We start from the raw sequence: 20,952 nt of genomic DNA on the forward strand, positions 1-20,952 counted from the left end.
GCCTCTGTGGGGATTGGTGGACCCCCCCCCCTCCTCTCCGCGGTGTGATTGGTGAAATGCTGTGGGAAGCGGCTGCCATTAGTTTAACGGAGGGAGAGCTGTGGAGGGGCAGATCTGTAGAGGAGAGGATGAACGAGTGAAGGAAAGAGTTTGCCTCTGTAAGCTGGCACTGAGCCCTTTTAAAGACCTGTTTAAATCATCCTCAGTGACATGCTGCAACTCTCTCTCTCTCCCTCTCTCTCTCCCCGTCTCGTTCTATCTATAGCTAATCTAACTATTTTTTTATCCATCTAATCATTCATCTCTCTATCCATCTATCTATCCATCTATCCATATATCTATACCTGATCTTTGTTCTATCTATCTATCTATCTATCCATCTATCTGATCTTTGTTTTATCTATCTATCTAATATTTGTTTTATCTATCTATCAATATCAGATTGGTGTTCTATCTATCTATCTGATCTTTGTTTTATCTATCTATCTATCTACCTCTCTACCTCTCTCTATCTATCTATCTATCTGATCTTTGTTTTATCTATCTATCAATATCAGATTGGTGTTCTATCTATCTATCTGATCTTTGTTTTATCTATATATCTATCTATCTACCTATCTCTCTATCTCTCTATCTCTCTAACAATCTATCAATCAATCAGTCATTTTGGGGGTCTCTGTCTGTTTCTGTGTTTTGCAGCGCTCCCTTGTGAATGACTGGACACTGACTGGTTGTCCACTGGCCCCTCCCCCCGAGTATCCCTGCGTCCCCATTGGTTCCTCCTAGGACATCCCTCCTGAATCTGACCAATAGCAGCCGCTCCACATGCACCAAACCACTCCCTCCCGCTCTTAAAGAGCCCCCATGTTGTCAATGGAGACTCAATCCCCTCACTGACTTACTCCGCCTGAGTGCGCTCTCGCCACTGCTGCTCTTCATCCATCTATCTCTTCTCTTTTATCCTCTCGCTCCCTCTATCCATCACTCCTCCGACTTTTATTCTTTCTCCTCCTCTGCACTCTCTCGTCCTGTTTCCTCTCTCCTGCCTCAGGTTCTTCTTCCTTCTCTCCTCTTTGTGTATCATCACTAAATCCACTCTTCTTCTCTCCACGCGAGCCTGAGTGTGCAGCACCTGTGCAGACTGGAGTTTGTCGGGCCGAGGCACAAGGTTTTTTTTAAAATTATTATTTTGTGAGTGTGTGTGTGTGTGTGTGAGTGTTGAACGGTGGAAGGAGGGGAGACAACACCCAGGAACACCTGAGCAACATTTCCTCAAGATATGTGGAGACTTAGGAACTGATCTCCCCCTTCAGCTTCTTCCCCAAGCTGTTTGTTTATCTGTTTTTCATTGCAACACCTGGAATGCTTAACGTGGACTGATGGATGTTTCCGAACTCTGCATCCCTGACCCTCTCTGCTACCACAACCAGTAGGTGCATCTCTTTCTGCATCCCTCTCTTCTCTCTCCATCTCAGGTCTTATCAATTAACCATATGCTTCTTGATCTTTATTTGTTTTTAAAAAAGGAAAAAAAGAACCAATGATAAGAAAAATCTATTTAAATTAATTTGTTTAAAGAATTAAATCTCACGCATGAAGTGAACTGAAAAGGCGGGGGAGTTCCTCGCAGTCCTCTCAGCTCCACCTCCCTGTGTACGGGACGGCCGAGCTCAGTGAGAGTGAGAGGGGCTGCGGTAGCCTGGCCCGCAGGGAGTGCAGGTCGGAGGGCTGCCCTACAGCTGTCTAGCTCTGCAGGATCCATGGGTTTAACCTCAGCCACAGGGAAGAGCCAGAGGCAGATTAATGCAGACAATATCCAGGCGACTGTCCTCTGGCACCAGTGGTGTCCCACAGAAAAGAAAACTTTGGTTGTCCAGTGTGTGTGAGAGAAGGAGAGTATTCTTTAGAGGAGGAATAGAATATTCTGTGTAAAGTTAAACCTTCCTTAACGTTTATGTTGTTTATTATTTTGTGCCCGAGCTAATTAGTGCTTATGCAGAATTTACCTTCATAGGGAGGTTTGGGATAACCTAAAGTGACAGTGTGTGCAAAGAAAACCTTGTTAAATCCACTTACATTAGATCAGACTGGCGCTTAGTTTGCATACACACATTGTAATTGTGCATTAAGTCAATAAGTGTACGTTTTTCACAAGGAGAAAAATCGGAGAAAGTCTCAGATCTGAGCAGGATAGTTTGCAGGGATTGTTTCGGTGCTTCGCTCGTTGCGTACCTGGAAAGATGCTCCCCTATTAACCAAGTGACCTGAGGGCGAGACCCCTCACTGGGATCCTCTTATTGTTAAGCTGAAGATGGGATTGGAGGAAAGCTTTAACCAAGCTTAGCACCTTTAACAGCACGATGATAAGGAATATTTTAAACTCTGCAAGACGCTTTTGCAAATGAAAGAAGACTTCTGTAATGAGTTAGTGTAGTTTAAAGCAGCATCTGAGCTGCCAGTCCAGGGAGGAACTCTCTAAAGTGAATTAACTTCAGCCTGTGTTTACTATAGCAAGAGAAATGATAAAACAGTTTTGCAAGTATTAAAATAAATAGTCAGTTTTGTTTTAATGTGTTTAAATCAGTTACATGTGTATACTTAATATTACAATATTACAATTACTGGGCAAATTCCAGTCCAGTTGAAAAAATCCACAAACACAATCTTCACAATTACGCAATCTGTAAAACTGTATTTGATACACATCTAAGTTATTATATCTTTTGTAAATATAACTTTGGAATAAATCATAATAAAGGCAACAATACGTTGCTGTTAACCTATAGTGGCCCCGGACCGGATCTTAGTGTGTCTGTGCGTGTATCACTGATTGTGATAGTTGTATGTTTGTGTACATCCGCATGAATACCCTGCATGTATGGATGCCTAGAGGCAGGGTCTGTTAACGTCCATGCACATACATTTACACATGTGAATGTGTGGACACTCTATCTGATCTCCTCAGTTACTGTTGGAGTGTTTAGTCACATTTAAATGTGACTTTTCACTCGTATTACTTCAAATTAAAAAACCCACAAAGGCAAACGCTGATCTACAAACTCTCCACTCTACGTATTGCATCTGCACTGGTTATAACTGAGATCTTCATGGGATTAATGCTAGGATTAATTTTCTACTAGTTATTTAACGTATTAAATTGATTCTATTTTATTTAAGGTAAGCAAATAAAAAAAAATGTGAATAAAGTTGCATGTCACGACACTAATCTGTGAGAAACTGCGTCACAATCAAAGCTACAATATGTGATACATTCTTCTAAAAAATGTGTCTTCACCTTTCGTTGTCATTGATCCCACTGTGTGACACTTAATGACGTAGACGTAGTTGTTCATGTAAATCTGAGCCGTTAGAGTCACATAAAGCTTCAGGACTTAGTTCAGTTGGGGAAATGCTATTAACCCCTTGAAGACTTCTGGCCCAACGGCCAACCTGCTGGTCCGAGTTGGGAGGGCTGACCAATGTTGTGACTTACTCTCACGCCACATCCTCCACCAACACTCTAATATTAGCTCATCAGGCATCTCACTGTTAGAAATGACTTCAACACGTATATGCACATGCTCATAAAGAAAGATTGATTGGTAGATTGTCCTCTTTTGACCCTTGTGGAGGATAACATTAAATGACTCACAGTTTAATTTCAGTGTTTTTCCTCTGTGCAAAACAATGTAAAAAAATATATATATATGGACATGTAGATACTATACTATGCTAAACCGTTTTAATATTTGGAATTTATGATTAGATTTTTTTTTTCTTGTTTGTCTCTTTGACAAGTTTTTAATCAAATATGAATTGCGGGTACAAAAGCAAAATAACCTGCGGCTCTGAGTGCAAATTAAAATCTGTATTAACAAAAACTGGACCAGAAAAACTGCCTCCTCAAGTAATATTCAATTTTCAACCAGTTCACACAATAAGAATATTCTGGGCACAGGAAAATGTCCACATGCATCAGATTATTCACCGTTTCAAAAGTTGTATGAGTTTTTGAATTGTACACGCATTATTTTATATTATTAAAAATACACATAGTTATCCTTTAAGAGTTCTCATAGTGTTCAACATTATTGCATCTGTTATAATCTATGATTTCAATTCGATCAGTCTTTTCAACTTAGTCTAAATATAGTTTTATCTTCAGTTTGCTCCAATAAATCAGATCCATTCTGCTGTCGTTCCACCTGCTGGTCCCATAGGTGCCCTTCACAAGCAAACAAACAGGAATGCACGAGCACAGGCAGACAAACGTATGCACGCACACACACACACACTCTCACACACACACACATACTCAAATGAATAGTCACAAGTCTTAGACACACACACACGTATGCGCGCTCATACAAATCAGACCAAAGAATCACACACTGACCTGGGATCTAATTTTAGCGGTGCCATATCATGGAAGCACCTGACTGTGTCTGTTAAGAGGAACACATCATTTTGTCATGTGTTGCATCTGCCTTTATCACACTAGTTACAAATATATATATAGCTATTTATAATGTGTATAAGAAAGTTTTTTATTTGTCTCACATATAAATAGGTTAACACCATTGTCCAGTTATTTGTCTTGTGTTAACAACACAATTGCACTTCTGAGTTTTTATTAAACATGAAACTTTATGTTATCAGTTTTTTCTTGACAACGGAGCGCCACATTAAACATTCAATCAAGAGGAAATGATTAAGTTATCTTCATTGAATTACAGGAGAATATTTCAGTAATGAGAATGAAATGTTCGCTGAGCAGCTTGTTGATGTGGGTCAGTAAACGTGCAGATTCAGGAATTTTACATCTAGTCTCAACCACTGAAGTGGATTTTATGGTTTGTCACCAGAAACCGACATGAAAAACAATCTGATGCAGAAAGAACACATTGTCACTTCATGGCGGTGGGGATTTTAAAGTGCCAAAGTATGTTAGGAGTATTTAGAAACTGATTTATGAGATGATATTTGATATTTAACTGACAAATTTTGGTCAGAAATGGTAAATTGGGTTTTAATATGTAAGTCTTGATAACAGAATTCAGATCCTCTCTGCGCCTAATGTCAAACAGCCGCTGTGTGTAAGTTGTGTGGTCGCGGTAAAGTTTTAAAACTTTAAAATCCCGTTTTAAAGTTTGATAATAGTCCGGGGACCGGTGAAGTGGACGGGAATCTTAGCGAATGGAGGGAGCAGGTGGTGGGACAGTGGACATATTGTTGCGTTCACGCACACACACAAAAATGCGGCTTCGCTCCGACTTTTCTTTCACAACCAGTTTTGAGTTTGAGGAAAATTACCAGAGTTGAAAAAAACAATTTAAAACGCAGACTCTCGCCGCTGCATTTGGTCACGACGCTGTTTTCCAAGTGTTCAGACTGTCATGTTTATTAATGGCGGTGGCTGCTGCATATGGGGTTCCAGCCCCGGCTCGGTGGCAGAGTGGTGCTGTGTGACAGCATGAGAGGGGAACTAACTTCATTAGATGTCGTGACCCCCTCTTGATATAGATATATCCTTTAGGCAGCCTGTCAAGGACTCTGAATTCATCAGGATGCAGATGGAAGCGGTTGTTCGCTGCCGCTATTCAATCAAAATATGAACGTGGCTCAGACTGAGCACAGGCAGGAGACGAGACTTCTTCCAATGAGTTTGTTTTATTGATCAAATGAAATTAACACACACACACACACACAGGGAGAGAGAGAGAGAGAGAGAGAGAGAGAGAGAAGCAGTTTGTCTAATCACGGGGTGTGGGTCAGCCAGCATGTTTAATTTAATGGTCCTCGTCGCAGCTTCACAACGTCTCACATTGTGAACTTAATTCCTCTTCAGCACCTTAATTTGCATTGTGTCAATTGACTGGAGTGCTTACTGTATCAGCTTGAGTCTCACTTGAAATTCAGCCCATGCCCTAATACCATTAGGCAAATGCAAAGTTGTGTCATTTACACATTTGCCCCCCCCCCCCAAAAAAAAGAAAAAAGAAGGAGGGGGGAGAGAAAGAGATAGAGAGAGAGAAAAGCCAATTTGCGCTGGACAAGACTGGCTCGTGATTATCAGTGGATGTTATTACTGTGGAGAGGCAGACGTTTGAAGGTTATGTTTCTGGGCAGTAATTGAAATGCAAAATAACATTAGGATCGATGGCCATCTCTGTTTATTTATGAAATCAATATCGTAACTGTCCCTCATGAGTCCCCCTCTGATTCCCAATGACGGCTTAAGTCTCTGCTCGTTTATTCTTTCTCCCCCCCCCACATAACCTCCTTCTTCCTCTGTCTCTTTTTAAAAGGCAGTTAGGGGAGTGTTTGACTTTGCAGAGAGAGCAGTTTCCTGGAGGTGGTGGTGGACCAGTATGTAGATGGTGGGGGGTTGATAGTCCAGGTAAGGAGACATCATCCATGTGGGAAATCTATGCAATCTCCCCTCGTGGCAGTGACATTGAAGAGGCCATATAGTGGAGGCTCTGTGAAGACGTGTGTGTGAGCATTTTTGTGTGTGTGTGAGTGTGATTATGGGCAGAAACTAAATATATCTATACAATAAAAACATATTACTTACTTGGTAGTGGTAATAGATTGAGGAAAAAATGTAATTTCAAAATAAAATTCCCAAAGATCAGGGTTATTTATTTCTCAACATTTAGGCACAAATCTCTTACACAGGTCCTCTTTGAGCTTTCGGCTGTATCCTATGGTCTTCTTCAATAAATGGAGTTTGCTCATTTAGCGGACCGCATTGGTTAGAGTAACTACCAGAGAAAACCTCCACAATAAAAGCACAAAGCCTAAACGATAACTTTTCCAAAGCTAATCATAAATTAGTTACAGAATAGAAAAACAGTGGATCAACATCGATAAAGCATATATTGATTTTATCACGATAATAGGCTGAATATATCAACACTTCTTATGTAAATATCGCTTTGGTCTCTGGGAGCCTGTGATGGACCTTTTTTTTTTTACTTTTTTGATATTTTATAGAGCAAATAATCAATTGATTAACCAATTAAATAATCTGCAGATTAATTTACAGCGAAAATATTAAGATCATACTTTAGTGACACAAACAATTTAAAAAAAAGATGACTTGATAGGTTTTAACCAGTATTTTAAATGTATAATTTTAATTCACGGTTGAGAGGTTGAGAGTTAAACTTCAGGTTTTCAGCCCAAAATGAAGACACAGCTTTCAGACTTTAATAAATATATTAATAATATACTTATATTCCACTTCACAATCAACATTTACCTTCATGTTCTTTCTAAATCTATTTAAACTAATGTCTCTTCTCTAAAAAAGCCAACAACATCCTCCACCGCCGCGCGTGAATCATGGATTTAAATTGCAGAACGCACACAATTTTTGATGACCTTCATTTGTATTAACGCAGTGCCCACGCGCCTGTTGTTGTTACTACTTAACACTTGGGCGACACGCGCTACCCCATTTTCCCCGCTCGCGTGACCATTCATTTCCCAGACACCCCGGCCGCGGACTAACAGTGTAATCTATGTGTCAGGCAGGAAGGGGCCACTCAGTTTAAAGCTGATAGAGTTTGCCCCAAACAAGGACAGCCTATCATAGAAAGATTAATGAACTAATTTCATGCATGGCTCCTTGCCTCTGTCCTTCTGCGCTTCCATGTTCCACTGTGTGTTCAGCGCCGTGATTTACGCCGCACTCCTCGCTACAAGCTTAACCCCCGAGCTTAACAATAATATTTCCCCTCGGGGGGGAAAATACACGGTAAAATATCTAGATTTTTTTCTTAACCCTTCGCTCAAGTGGAGAAGGATAACGAAAGGTCATTGTGGAGGATTGTTTTTTGAGTATGCGTTTCATTTTTTTTTCTTTTTCTTCTTCTTCTTCTTCTTTCCTCCAGTTAAAATTTATTGTGCTAAAATTCGTGGCTGGAAAACGTATTTCATGGTTTAGAGAAGAGGTTGATGGATTCAGGATTTATGTAGGGAAGCAGCGGATCTGCAGCACTGCCAGTATGAAGGGGCATGCCAAAACACACACACACACACACACACACACACACACACATGTGAGATTTTAAGCTGTTCTAGTGGGACATTTTCACACCAAAATAAAAGATAGAAAAAACAGTGGTTACTGGCATTCAGGCAGCTTCCGGCTTGTATTAAACATTCTGGACAAGCTCTCTAGTTTTTACATGGAGTTGTGTCTAGACGCTCTCTTTCTTTCAGTGTGCGTGTGTGTGTGTGTGTGTGTCCATTGTGGGAGCGTCTGGGCCTCAAAGAACAGCAGAACAGAGAAGGCAGGTGACCTTCACGTCTGTCTGATGAGTCTTGCTTGTCTGCTCGGTTTGTACCATTTTTCTGCGCAGCGGAGCAAACACCACCCCATTAGACGTTAGGCGCAACGCATCTGTGTGTGTATGTGTGTGCCTGTGTGTGTGTGTGCCTGTGTGTAGGTGTCTGTGTGTGTGTATTGCAAAGGTAGCTGGGCAGTTTGTTGAGCATCAGACTGCGCTCAGGAAACTGTCTCTTCATAATAAGAGGGGGAAACCAAATTATGAAACCATGAAGCTATTTCTGTCCGAACGAATCGGCGTCGGGTGCCATTATTTTATTTCGACAGATTTGAAAGGACCTATTAGAAATTTCCATTAAACCTCAACAAAAAAACATCTCCCCAGCGTTACTGTGTGCTAAGTGTGGAATGAACTACTTTTTACATATGCCACAACGCACTATTCCTGTGGGAATCCCCCCCTCTATCTGGCTGCGATGATGTATTAACTGTTAGCACGCCGCTCTCTCTCTCTCTCTCTCCACTTCCCTCATACTGGAGGAAATATACCTTCCAGTTGACTATAGGTGCACGCGGGCTGCTGACTGCTAACAAGATTTAACACGAGACCCGTGAATCTTTTATAAACCGCAACCGCCACAGAACTAACGTTATGTTTTATCGCTCCATCTCGCACTATGTTAACAGTCCCGGCTGATTAAAAATGCATAAGGAATGTCTGGGACCTGAAACAGGAGGGATACTTTTTTTTCTTGCCTCATCTGGAACAGGAAGGAAGCACAGGATCAATAGATCTGATCTGGGCCCAGGGGTAGAGGCTATCTGCTCAGTCCCTCCCTCCTCCCTCCTCCCTCCCCCGCCTTCCTCCGCTAACCGCTAGCAGTTAAAAGGGAGGTTTCATGTTGTCAGGGCCTGATGACTTCATGGCTTTATATAAACACATATGCAAAGGGGGGGACTGTGGGAAAATACACTTCTGACCACAACAACCAAAAAAAAACAGCAAATAGACAGAGGAATCCGAGCAGCTTTGGCTTCTTGTCGGTCGCAGACATGGCTGCTTAACGTGGCTTTCCACAGCTTTCACACAATATCTACCAGCACGTAGCCCCGGAGTCGTGTAACAGCAGCAGTGACGGACGGAGCCAGCGGTTCCAACGCAGACCCGAGACTCGTGCATGCTCGAGAGGCTGATATTGAAGCCCCTGCAAACACTGTGACACACAAAGCATTGGCAGATAAAGAAGGTTTGCATCGTCTCTTTGCTCTGACAGTTAAGTCTTTCTTAACCTTTCAAATGGTCATGTTTGGACATAAGTTATGGCGCCTGACGCAGTTTTTGGTGGTTATACTGAGCCGGATTTCAGTCAAGTCAATTTAATTTATCCTTTACAAAACATATAAGGTTTTACGGTCTTTACGGCGTCCGTGCAGTAGCAACACAAAAGAGAAGAAAATAAACGTCACATACACAGTAAAATCCTTCTTGATATCTTTTGACTCGTTTCCTAGACTTTACAATGAAATGAAGGATTATGGAACTCAATCTCAGACTTCCTCTGCCTCCATTATCTCACTTACGTCCGTCGTAACCCGGCACCGTCCACTGGCAAACCCAACCAGCGCTATTGATCGGGTCATGTATTACCCATGATCCCCCATATGCTGAGTGTAACGCCTCCCTCCGTCCATTAACGGTCTTCTGAAGTTTCATTCATTCACTTAGCCCTGGCAGCCGACCCATTGTGGGCATTGTTTTGCAGAGATGTATGGGGCATCTGTTGACATGGTCATTAGTTACCATTTTGCCGGAGAGAAATAAGCCACTGTAGTATATCACTTGGCATTCCAACACATTAATGGTCTGCGTCCGTAACATAATCTATCAAACTGGGGATGAACCTGGTGCGCTCCATCACGGCTGATGAATCTCTCGCCGGGTAATCAGGCGATGATGGAAGGAAGCAGCGTTCAGTACATCTTGTCAGGCTTGTTAGTGGGTGTGTTATCATTGAGGCTGCAGGTTTATGATTTCCTATTGACTCTCATGTGCTTGTGAGGTAAACAGGCACCGTTTCCTTATCACTGATGCTGGAAAGATCTTTTCTCTGAAAGTTTGGTCTTTGATCATCACCAGCGTTTCTTACCGGGTTTTGAGGGTCAAATCAAAACCAGCTGCTGACACATCCCAGAGTTTTATTTCTCTGTGTTTACAAGGCTGCTCAACATTTTATAACAATGTATCCATTGAAAATTTTACAGCGGTTCAGCTGCTCCGAGCCGAAACTGACCATCCCTTTGTGTGTGTGTGTGTGTGTGTGTGTGTGTGTTTATCCAGGTTGTTAACCAGAATGCCAACTGAGGACCGACATCTGTCCTCAAGCTGTGGTTCTTACGTCAAAACCGAGCCCTCCAGTCCTTCCTCTTCACTCGTCGACACCGGCAGCCACCACAGTCCCAGCGGCAACTCCGACGCCAGCGGCGGCTACGTCAACGTCGGTGTGGGACGCTCGCACACCCTGGACTCCCCGCCAATGTTCAACCCGGGCATGCTGGGAAGCGGCGCCGCCTGCCTTCGCCGCTACGAGGACTGCTCCGGCAGCATGGCGGACGACTCGCCAATCAAATGCGAGTACATGCTCAATGCCATTCCCAAGAGGCTGTGCCTGGTGTGCGGCGACATTGGCTCGGGGTACCACTACGGGGTGGCCTCCTGTGAGGCCTGCAAAGCCTTTTTCAAAAGGACAATACAAGGTACTTCTCTCTTTCCTTTCATTTCTCTTTGACTCACTTGAGCTCATTTCCAATTCTTTAAATTCTCAGTTACATCTGGGAATACTGTGTTTTCTGTCTTTTCGCTGGTGGTTGAATATTTTGCGGTGTTAGCTCAGCTGTACGTTCACTACTGTCAAAATGCAAAAGATGATTATTTTTGTAATAAATCATACCTTTTATTAGGTTTACCATGAGAGTTGTGATTACCAGGACAGCGAATTGACCTGGTGAGGAATCCGTTATCATGTGTCCCACATGGGCCTCAGTGCTGGTATCACAGTGCAGTGATTACAAGTGTCTGCAGCAGACATTAGACCCAGACTGTAAATCCGCTCTGGGTTTTTGCGTTTAAAATTTTTTTTATGCATTTTCATTTGACTCGTGCGTCTCTCTGGCACGGCCTCTGCCATGTGCTGGAGCTGCTCCACCATAATCACTTGGATAGAGATGATTTGCCAAAAAATAAGATGCAGAATGGTTTTTCTCTGTGACATAATGTCAGATTAACGCACAAAGATTTTGATTAAAGTTCAAAAAAGTTTTCTGTCCGTGCAAATCACCAAAGCATCTTCTTAATTCCCCTTTCGAATTTTATTGACAAAATCGTTCTAGTGCAATGCTGCTAAAAAATTATTTATTACACAAAGCTCTTTATCTTCTTGCTTTGGCAGCTTAACAGCAAAAATCTAAATTAGTCACCTAATTGACAATTATAACTTTTCTTGAGCTACTGACTAGATAGAGCTTGACATTTTGCAGAAACATGAATATGTATCAATGAAACCACCTGTACTGCACTCTTTCACAAAACAAGCAATAACAATTACAGTCACTGCGGTGACAATTTAAATAGCTCAAAAACTTCTGTCCGATATTTATTTGCTTTTCTAAAACATTTGAAGGCACAAATCGAAACATTTCGCACAACTTTTGCTTTTAGTCTCATCTTTATTAAGAGTTTGTGTTTAATATTTTGGCTGCACGTGTCCAAATCTGACCAGCAACATGGTGCGCACTGTAAATAGTCCTCATGTGTGACTTTGTGTTGCTCCGTGTCTTCTTCCTTCTTCTCCCCTCTCTCTCTCTCTCTCTCTCTCGCCCTCTCTTCGTGGAGGACGGGCCCGTAATGAACCTAATCTGTCCGTCATTCGTCCTGAGCCACGGGAGTTCCAGTCAATAACAATCAGTGTTGGGTGACTGTAATTAAGAACCAGGCATTTCATTGGGACAAAGTCAAGGGAGGAGGGTGGGAGGTGCGGAGCTGTTCTTTGCCCCCGGGCCCCTCCACCCAAGGGGGGGGGGAGGGGGGTAGATGGGAGATGGTGGGGGGCCAATTAGAAGCTCAGGCACGCGTTTGTCGGGGCAATAACAGAGGAAGGGAAGAGAGGAGAGAGACGCATGAGGAGTCCTCTAAATAAAAGGCTGAGGGACAAGGGACAAGGGACATGGTCATTCACTGAAAGGAGAAGCTGCTTTAATGGAATGGTAATCAGGAAGGGGGGTCCCGGCCTTGGTAAAGGAGGAGGACAAGGAGAGGTCCGGCTTGAGTGGAGATGAGCGCGTGGATAATAGCATGGCATAATAATATATCAAAATTTAGAGGGAAAATAAGAGAGGTTAAGGAAGGATATTAGAGTGGTTGAAATGTCCTTTGAGGAATAAAGGTGGACACAAGACCTGATTAACTAAGAGGGTATGCCGACAGTGAGCTTTTAGAGGTAGGCAATTTAAGACTATTCTGGTGCTACCCCACCTTAAACCAAACACACACACACACACACACACACACACACACACACACACACACACACACACACACACACACACACACACACATACTGGTTTTCTGATCCATTTAGGCATAAAGTTAATAATAACAAAAAAGGAAATCGATATGAATTCTAAAATAATAAATTCAATTATTTTGTTTGTTTATATAATGTTAAATGTTATTTGTAATATAGATATATAGATTTTATGAATAAATTATATGATGAAGCAAAGGTTAGCCAAGTGAAAAGACAATGAGGGAAACCTTAACTATATCCATGTGCAGGTCTTCAGGGGAGTGGTTCACGCATACTTAAAATGAAAAAGTCCGAAACAACCATTCACACTTTGGCTTTTCAAAATTAAAGACTGATTGAAGTCAGTTAATTCACATACTATGTATAAATAGAAAACGTGTTCAATTTAATAGCTTACAAGAAAATAATGAACGTCTCTATCTTGGACAGAAAAAAAAGACACAAATCAAACTTTGACAAACACAACTTTCAAATTAATACACAGTTGTATGCTCCAGCATCTCTCTTGTGTTCATTTCCTTTTTGTACATTGCATTGGTGAATGTGAGTTTTCATCCACAGCACCCTTTAAAAGCGGAGGATTCCTTTAGCACACGTTTCCTGTGTGATCACATTCAAAACCTGCTTAGAAATCGTTTGTAGAAGGAAATCTGGACAAAGCCGTTGCATTACAAACATACCATGACTCTGAATATATATCGTGCATGCTCTGTGCAATTAGTGTGTGCTCTGGAATTGGCACACAGCATGTGTCTTTTATCCACACATGTGCTCAGCAGTGTACTATATTTCCCCCCTGCTACTGCCTCTCAGTTTAAAAGACTTAAGCTGCCCTGAAACCGGCCGCAGCCTCTGCCAGCATCCTGGCACGCTGCCCCGGGCCCCTCGCTGTGCATGTGACCCTGCTGGCACCATCGATTCCAGGGATCCTGACAAATGTTGGCACCTTCTCCTTGTCCAACAGGGGGTTGTGTGTGCGGCGGGGCGGAGCACGTCTGGCAGATCGGTGGCAGCCGACACCTGGTTTGCTGTTTTTAGGTATCATTAATACATCTCTGGACTTACAGGACATTACTTAAACATTCAATCAAGGGATTTGGATACTTGGGTGGATTTGTCATTGGATTCTTGGGGTCACGTCAACTTTTGAAGTGAGCGTGTAATGATCCAGAAAAAAAAAAGTTAACCGGAACCTGGTGAGAAAGACGGGGCAGCGGTTACATGGCAGCAGACTCAATATGTCTGCATTTCTGGCTGTTTTTGGACCAGAGTGATTAAATTGCATAGGAAATATTTGCGCTCTGAGCCAACTGCCGTCGAGACCGACTTGAATAATACATCGAGCTTTGCTACATGATACGGGAGCCTCGGATTGGCCACTCTAATAGCAGCTCTTGGTCTTTACCGGAGAACATTATGCAGAACGCTCGGCCGTGCGTCCATCTCTCAGTGTTGTCGAGAGAGGGCAGCTTTCCCATCATCCTTTGGGGGAAGAAGGATGGGCTGGAAGGGGTCGTGGGGAGAGGACGCTCTGCATTAATGAAGCTAATTTATCTGGGAATCAAAATGGGGGTGGGCCCGTGGGGTGGGCAGGTGCTTTTTACATGTCCCATCAAAATTCCACTAAACTGTCTTCTCCTTCATTAGAGTCCCACAGGGTCACCTTGGTACCTGGTGCACGTGTGTGTGTGTGTTTCTGTATCTGGTGTTTATCTTCGTTTCTTTGCTTTTATCTTTTATTTTAAAATGAAGTCATTTTTCGATGTGCAAACAGAATTAAAGACAACATTTTATCAAACTTTTTTTTTTGTGTCTCTTCCAGGGAATATCGAGTACAGCTGTCCGGCCACTAACGAATGTGAGATCACCAAAAGGAGACGCAAATCGTGTCAAGCCTGCCGCTTCATGAAATGTCTTAAAGTTGGAATGCTGAAAGAAGGTGAGCCCTCGTTCTATTTTTTTATAATTTCTTGTTCATTGTGTTCTTCTCATTATTTATTTTCACCGAGTTTGAGATTTACCTCTGGAACAATTTAGCAGTGAGATGTTCGACAAATGGAATCATTGATGAATCGTTGCATTTCTCTTTGTTATATCTGTTGCTTAATTTAATTCACGGTGAGAAGCTTTTTTCACTACTTCGTCAACATTTTACAGATTTGAATTAACTGGTAATAAGAATCTTTATTAGCTGCAGCCCTGGTGAGATTGTAAACCGAGCTCGTTGGCCTGAACAATTCAATAATCACAAAAGTAGCATTGAAAAGACTAGTCATTATTGTTGTGAGGATAATATCTTACTCTCATTATTGTAATTTCTGTATTTTATTATAATATAGATACTTTAGTTTCCCTCTGTGAGAACAAGAGTCATATAATAAAGGTCTATTAGGTTTATACATTGGATTAAGTGAGTCAGTATCAAAATTTTATACAGAGAATTGTTTTTTAGATAATTTAAAGTCAGTCTTACAATATAATGCAATAGTTTAATAATATAATCTAAAAGTTAGACTTTGGGCCCCATCTTACATTTTCTGCAGAGTGCAACAGAAGTGACTCTGAGTTTCAGACTGACACTATTCTCATTTCCCAAGCAGCGCCCACATTGTTTGAATAGCAAATACACTGGCACCCCTGTGAGCACCCGTGGATGTGTTGGTCTTAAAGTAGAGTGTGGTCAGGTACATTGATATTTTTAGGCGGTGGAAAGCAATTGCACGTTTGACCCACAAAAACCTGCACTGAGGTCAGTGGCGCAGTGTTTCACTGTGTTATTTCAAGGGTATCTTATCATGCTATTAAAATGCGTTTACATAGGCCTGTGCAAGAAACATGTGCACTGAGCTGATCTGTTTGTATGCAAACTGAAACCATAATAATAATGATAGGTGCCGGCTGGGAGACAGAAATCTGATTGGTTTGTTGCATGTTTTGCAAAACCCTCGTGATTAATTAAGAGTCGGTACATCTCTTTTTAAACCATGCATCTGGTGCAGCGACCTTCTTCTCCCTATAAAACTCTCACATTTGGACCCAACCCGAATTCTCTGTAGACCACATACTTAAATCATTAAAATAGAGGCCTCTATCTTTTATCTCTCAGGCTGTGAGGGCTAAATTACTGGTCAGCGATCAGATATTAAAGCCAGCTGTTGCCTCAGGGAGACACCGGTGACATCACCCACATGCCTCGCTGACCTCCCCTCACACCCCTGAGCCGCTCACTGTTCAACTCAGGCGTGTGGGAAAAAAAGCTGCTGAGTTGGATGTTCCTACCAAGACCGAGAGAGATGTGTAACCGTACTCTTCAAAAGCACAAGCTGTTCCCCCAAGACTTTGCTCTCCCATGGGCTCTGGGTGTCTCTCTCCCTCACCCCCGCTGTCTGTCTCCCTTCCCCTCACTTTGCCGGGCGTATTGATCCGCTAAATGCGTTCCGAACATCCCAGCTCACTTCCTGCATGTGTTGTTTCCCCAGAACTGAGAGACCTTTCGGAGTGCGGGGGGGGGGGGAATCCTGCCAATAGAATTTTTTTGTTTTTGCATCTGCGCGTTTGACTGGAAGACTCTAGCTCTGAGTTATGCTTTTGTAAATAGTTTAAATTGGGACTTCATTGTACATATCTATTCTATCTATCTATTATGGTAACCAGATCTCAAAAATACCAATGATAACGTTCTTTCAGTGACATCTCTAACTGTGTCACCAAAATAAAATATAATGTTATATATGTGCATGCAAAAAAAACGTACGAATAAATGATCCGTAAAATTTTCAAAAATTAGTCTGACACACTGTCGACAACAATAAATTGAATAAATAAAAGGAATATAGCTATTTAATTAAGTTACTAATGTGCATAACAATATGTACATATAGTTTTGTTTTGGTTTCATGGGTGAATATTTCAATCAACACTGTGTAATCATGGCAGTATTATGTGTCATCTATTTGCTGAACTACACGTTATGTATTTCACTCCCACATTATTTTTACTCGAGTTTCAGTTACTCTCCGAGTCGAGCCCCCAGCCCCCCGGAGCAAAGACGCTGTCGGAGGTGAAAGTGGCAGTTGCATGTATTCGTACTGAAATCAACACGGTGTTGGTTATTGTAGTTGGCGTTGGGGTCAGACTACTTCATGCATGTTTATTTGGCATCAACACGGTCAACAGTCCGAGATGCAGCAGTGGATGTGGAGGCAGTTACTCTGCTTTAAAACTATTTGTGCTCCATTTGTTGTGCAGTGAGGACCATGACTCAGTCAAATAAGAACACACCGACATTTTTAAGTGACTTGCACTTTCTTCACTATCCCATATGTCCATTGTGAACAAATGTCCACTTACATACCATTGAAAAAGAAAGGATCTTTATAACAGAATCATGTTTTTAAGGTTGTCTTCAGTTCAAGTAATCCAGTGATACGTAGTCTGTACATTCAAAGCTGTTAATGGCTAATTGAGCTCCCTCTAAGCTGCCTGTAGACATGCACTGCAGTCCGGAGATTTGGCTGAACATTCTGGAAAAAAATGGCTGTATGTGAGAACGCAAAAGTCAGCTGCTCCGGATATTCCTTTGTAGAATGTACCGGAAATGTTAAAATCAGCTCATGTAAGAATACAGCAGGACAATCTCATCAGGTATTGTAAAAAAGTAAACAATCATGCTCTCGCCAGACGCCACCCCTCACCTGAATGCTGCAGATTGTTATTGCTAACCGGCAACTTACCTGCAATCTGCCGCTGCGTTCTTCAAATGTGAAAGACAGAGTCAGGACCCAATGTTCCGGACATTGTCTGGAGTGCATGTCTCAAAATGGCTTTGAAGGGGCTTAGTTGTCATGCTTTTATCTCAGGTGGTGTGCACAGCCTCAGTTAACAAAGAGAAGCTTCTTAGAAGTAATTGTTTTTTTAACACGTATTCAACGGGACATTGTATGATCTCCGATGCCACTGACATCTCTACACATTGGCTAGATCAGCATGAGACTCTACTGAGTCAAACACAGCATCTCACCAGGCCAAGTTCTGGAGTTTGACCCAATATCATCCACACTGACAGTATATTTACAGGCTGCGTTTATAGGCTCCACTTGTCCTAAAAATAAAAACGTGGTGATATCATTTAGTTTTAGTCTGCCAGCACCAGCAAGTCTCTTATTAGAAGCCAGCAGCATCTCACTGCAATCTGTGCCGGTAACACAAGACTGTGCTTCAGGGCCACTGGTTCACTTTCACCAACTTCGCCATGCACTGACGTAGCCATGTTTGTTCATCCCACACTGAAGGGTCAACCATTGTTTTGTCATTACAGTTACTATTTATATCTGCGTCCACTCTTGAGGTCTCCATCCCGGCCCAAATATCTCACACCGGGGCTCTGACTCACGGCCAGAAAAAACTTGGTTGGTTCAGAAATAAGGCTGAACCTATTAGCGTATGCTTAAAGGAAAAACAGCGGGGCATTGTCCCGGGCTGGCCGAGCTAAGCCGCCGATGCGGACAGTCGGTCCGCGTGTGTGAAGGGGGGGGGGGGGGGGATTTGACGCTGTAGCCTCCACCACCTGCCGCTCCTGAGATGCGGCATCCCAGCCACAGCGGCATGTGGCCCAGTGGGTGATTCTCTGAAAGTGATGGCATTCAATTAAAAGGAAAAAGGACATTTAATCGTGGCATAGTGCTGCGGCGAGGCCTCTTACACACGCAGGGGAACTTTGATCGTGGCATCAGTGGGGGGACAGCGGCATGCCCTACTTCATGTAATGAGATCGCCTCACCATATAACAAGTGGTTGAGGGCTGGTCACGGAAAGGGAATCATCACATCGTATAACAAGAATGCAGGTGTCATGTTTTAAGCTATCTGGTCACGAGGAATAATACAGCCAAAGACAATATGACTTCTGCTGGATTAATAATAATGCTATCAGCATTTTAGAATATATAATAATAGAATTAAATACTTAGCTGGGCTCCTGTTATAAACTTTTTCTCACAACATCCCCATGCTAAGTGTGTTTTAGAAATACTGCAAAGTTACTGTAGAATAAGAAATGAAGAACTTAAGTGATCAGTTTTTTTCTAATGCAGGGTTTCCACGGCTTCTAAAAAAGTCTCAAAAGTCAGTTTTTAGGCCTTAAAAAATATGAAATACCTTAAAAATATTATGTACCAGCTCTTCAATATATTTCTATTTCTTGATTATGTTAATGTTCATTCATGGCTACTTCGAACACGCCTTTAAATTTGCTTGATTGACAAGTTAAATGTTTAATTAGCATGAATAGTGTGTAATTCTTTCTCATTGATACAGACAGTAGCACACAACTGCAGACAATACTAACATGGAACAAATAACTAATACTATACAAACACCTTGGTCAGTATTCATGGCAGTACAGTCAACTTGGCTGTGAAGAGATGACTTTGTATCTTAAGGCTTATTCTCTTCTTGGCTATGTCACCTTATCTTCAGTTAAGGGGAAATCTAAGGAATTCTGGGACGCTGATATTCCCTCTTGTCTCTCACACTTGACATAGATTTTAAATTTCCCTCATTGTGGTCTTAAAAAGGTTTAAAGTTAACTTGAAACCATAGACTGTACATAAAGATGGACGACACACCACCACTTCCTCTTACTTTCCAGAAATGAAGCCAACATATCCCGGACACTAACGTTGCCATACTGCGCATTTGGAGTCTCAGTCTGTGTTGAGCCTCGGTAGCAAGATCCCCTTTATTCGCGCAATAAACCAACTACGAGTCCCCGTTTCGCTGTAGCATCAAATAACTACCTAAAACCAAACTTATTGGGAAACGAACTGTTGAACAAACATGTAAAAATTACAGAAACCATCTTTGAGAAAACTTTGGCTTTTTAGCCTCATCCAGTAACCCGGAGGAGGTGGGATTTATGACCCATACTGGAGCCAGGCACCATGGACATGTCTTGTTGTCCATCATTACAAACAATCTATGGTTGAAACCTGCAGAGGCAGACACCCTGTAATATTTCCACCAGGACCCAGTGCTACAAGGCACCAGTTGGTGGGCAGGGGGACGCCCCTCCCTTCTGTAATACATGCCTCTGATCGGCTGACTTCAATTTGTAAACCCGGTTTGGTGTCGTCAGGTTTGTTTGGATTCGAGAGTAGATTAAAAAAAGGATAAGCTTAACACACCTAAGCAAGGAGCAGGGGAAACAAATTATCACTATCTGTTTGGATTACATTCTTCCAATCCCCAATAAACACAGGGATATTTGTACATTGCTTAATAAAGTTTGTGAACGAAAACAAATTTTACAACTTGCGTTCTTGGACTAAAAGCGATGTGATTTATGGGGAAACATTTCCGATGACAGGCTTCCCCCCCCCGAATCCGGCTCCACTGCTGCGTCACAGCGGAGCACCTGGACGAGCTGGTGGCGGCAGGCGCTCGGTGACCCTCTAAATGTCCAGCTGAGGCTGATAAAAGGTCACAGCTCCAATGGAAAAACCTTCACGTAATTTCAACTCGCGGAAGGTATGGTGTCAGTCACCGCTGCCAGGAGTCAGGGCCCGCAGCTAAGAGCGGCGCAGATACCATCCCCCCCAATGATGCATGGAATTTCTGCACCGAATTAGCTTCTTTTTTTTTCGTAATTCGAGGCATTGTCGTTATTGCCTTCTATAAATTTAGAATTAGTTTTTTTGCACCGTAGGAAAATGTGCAGAGGTCTTTCATTGCATGATTAAATGATCATGTTAGCAGATTAGCATGTTTAAAGAACTATGTCCTATTCAAACAGAAGCACACGACCCAGGAGATCTACTGAGGTTTTGGCATCAAAAGGCTTTTTCCTTTTGGCATTCCGAAGTCAGGTTTGCTCTTCCAAAGTTGACGGTTCTTTGGTTTTAGCGTCCGTTCCGTGTTTCCGCAGCGTTTTTCGTTGCCTGTTGGGGATTTTCTGACACCGCTGTAATGTGGTGGATGAACACAAGCTGCCAGACTATTTTGGCAAGCCGCACCGCTGTCTCGCCCCTCGCCCGACCACAGATAGGGATCAGCAGTCTTTCCTGAGCGAACG

General features: G+C 42.4%; 1 protein-coding gene across 2 annotated transcripts in view; it reads left to right on the forward strand.

The window, feature by feature from the left end:
• Positions 1–1,379: 1,379 nt before the first annotated feature.
• Positions 1,380–20,952, forward strand: part of esrrgb (estrogen-related receptor gamma b) — a 35,186-nt gene continuing 15,613 nt past the window's right edge. The window contains exons 1-7 of one of the 2 annotated variants that reach the window (XM_053445312.1): positions 1,380–1,429; positions 5,743–5,764; positions 9,487–9,515; positions 10,114–10,127; positions 10,415–10,418; positions 10,638–11,053; positions 14,705–14,821. In XM_053445312.1, coding sequence (XP_053301287.1) covers positions 1,380–1,429; positions 5,743–5,764; positions 9,487–9,515; positions 10,114–10,127; positions 10,415–10,418; positions 10,638–11,053; positions 14,705–14,821 — 652 coding nt within the window. The remainder of the gene's footprint in view (positions 1,430–5,742; positions 5,765–9,486; positions 9,516–10,113; positions 10,128–10,414; positions 10,419–10,637; positions 11,054–14,704; positions 14,822–20,952) is intronic. The other variant, XM_053445313.1, reaches the window with a different exon arrangement.

The sequence above is a fragment of the Pleuronectes platessa genome, chromosome 17, assembly GCF_947347685.1.
Source record: "Pleuronectes platessa chromosome 17, fPlePla1.1, whole genome shotgun sequence".
NCBI classification, from domain to species: Eukaryota; Metazoa; Chordata; class Actinopteri; order Pleuronectiformes; family Pleuronectidae; genus Pleuronectes; species Pleuronectes platessa.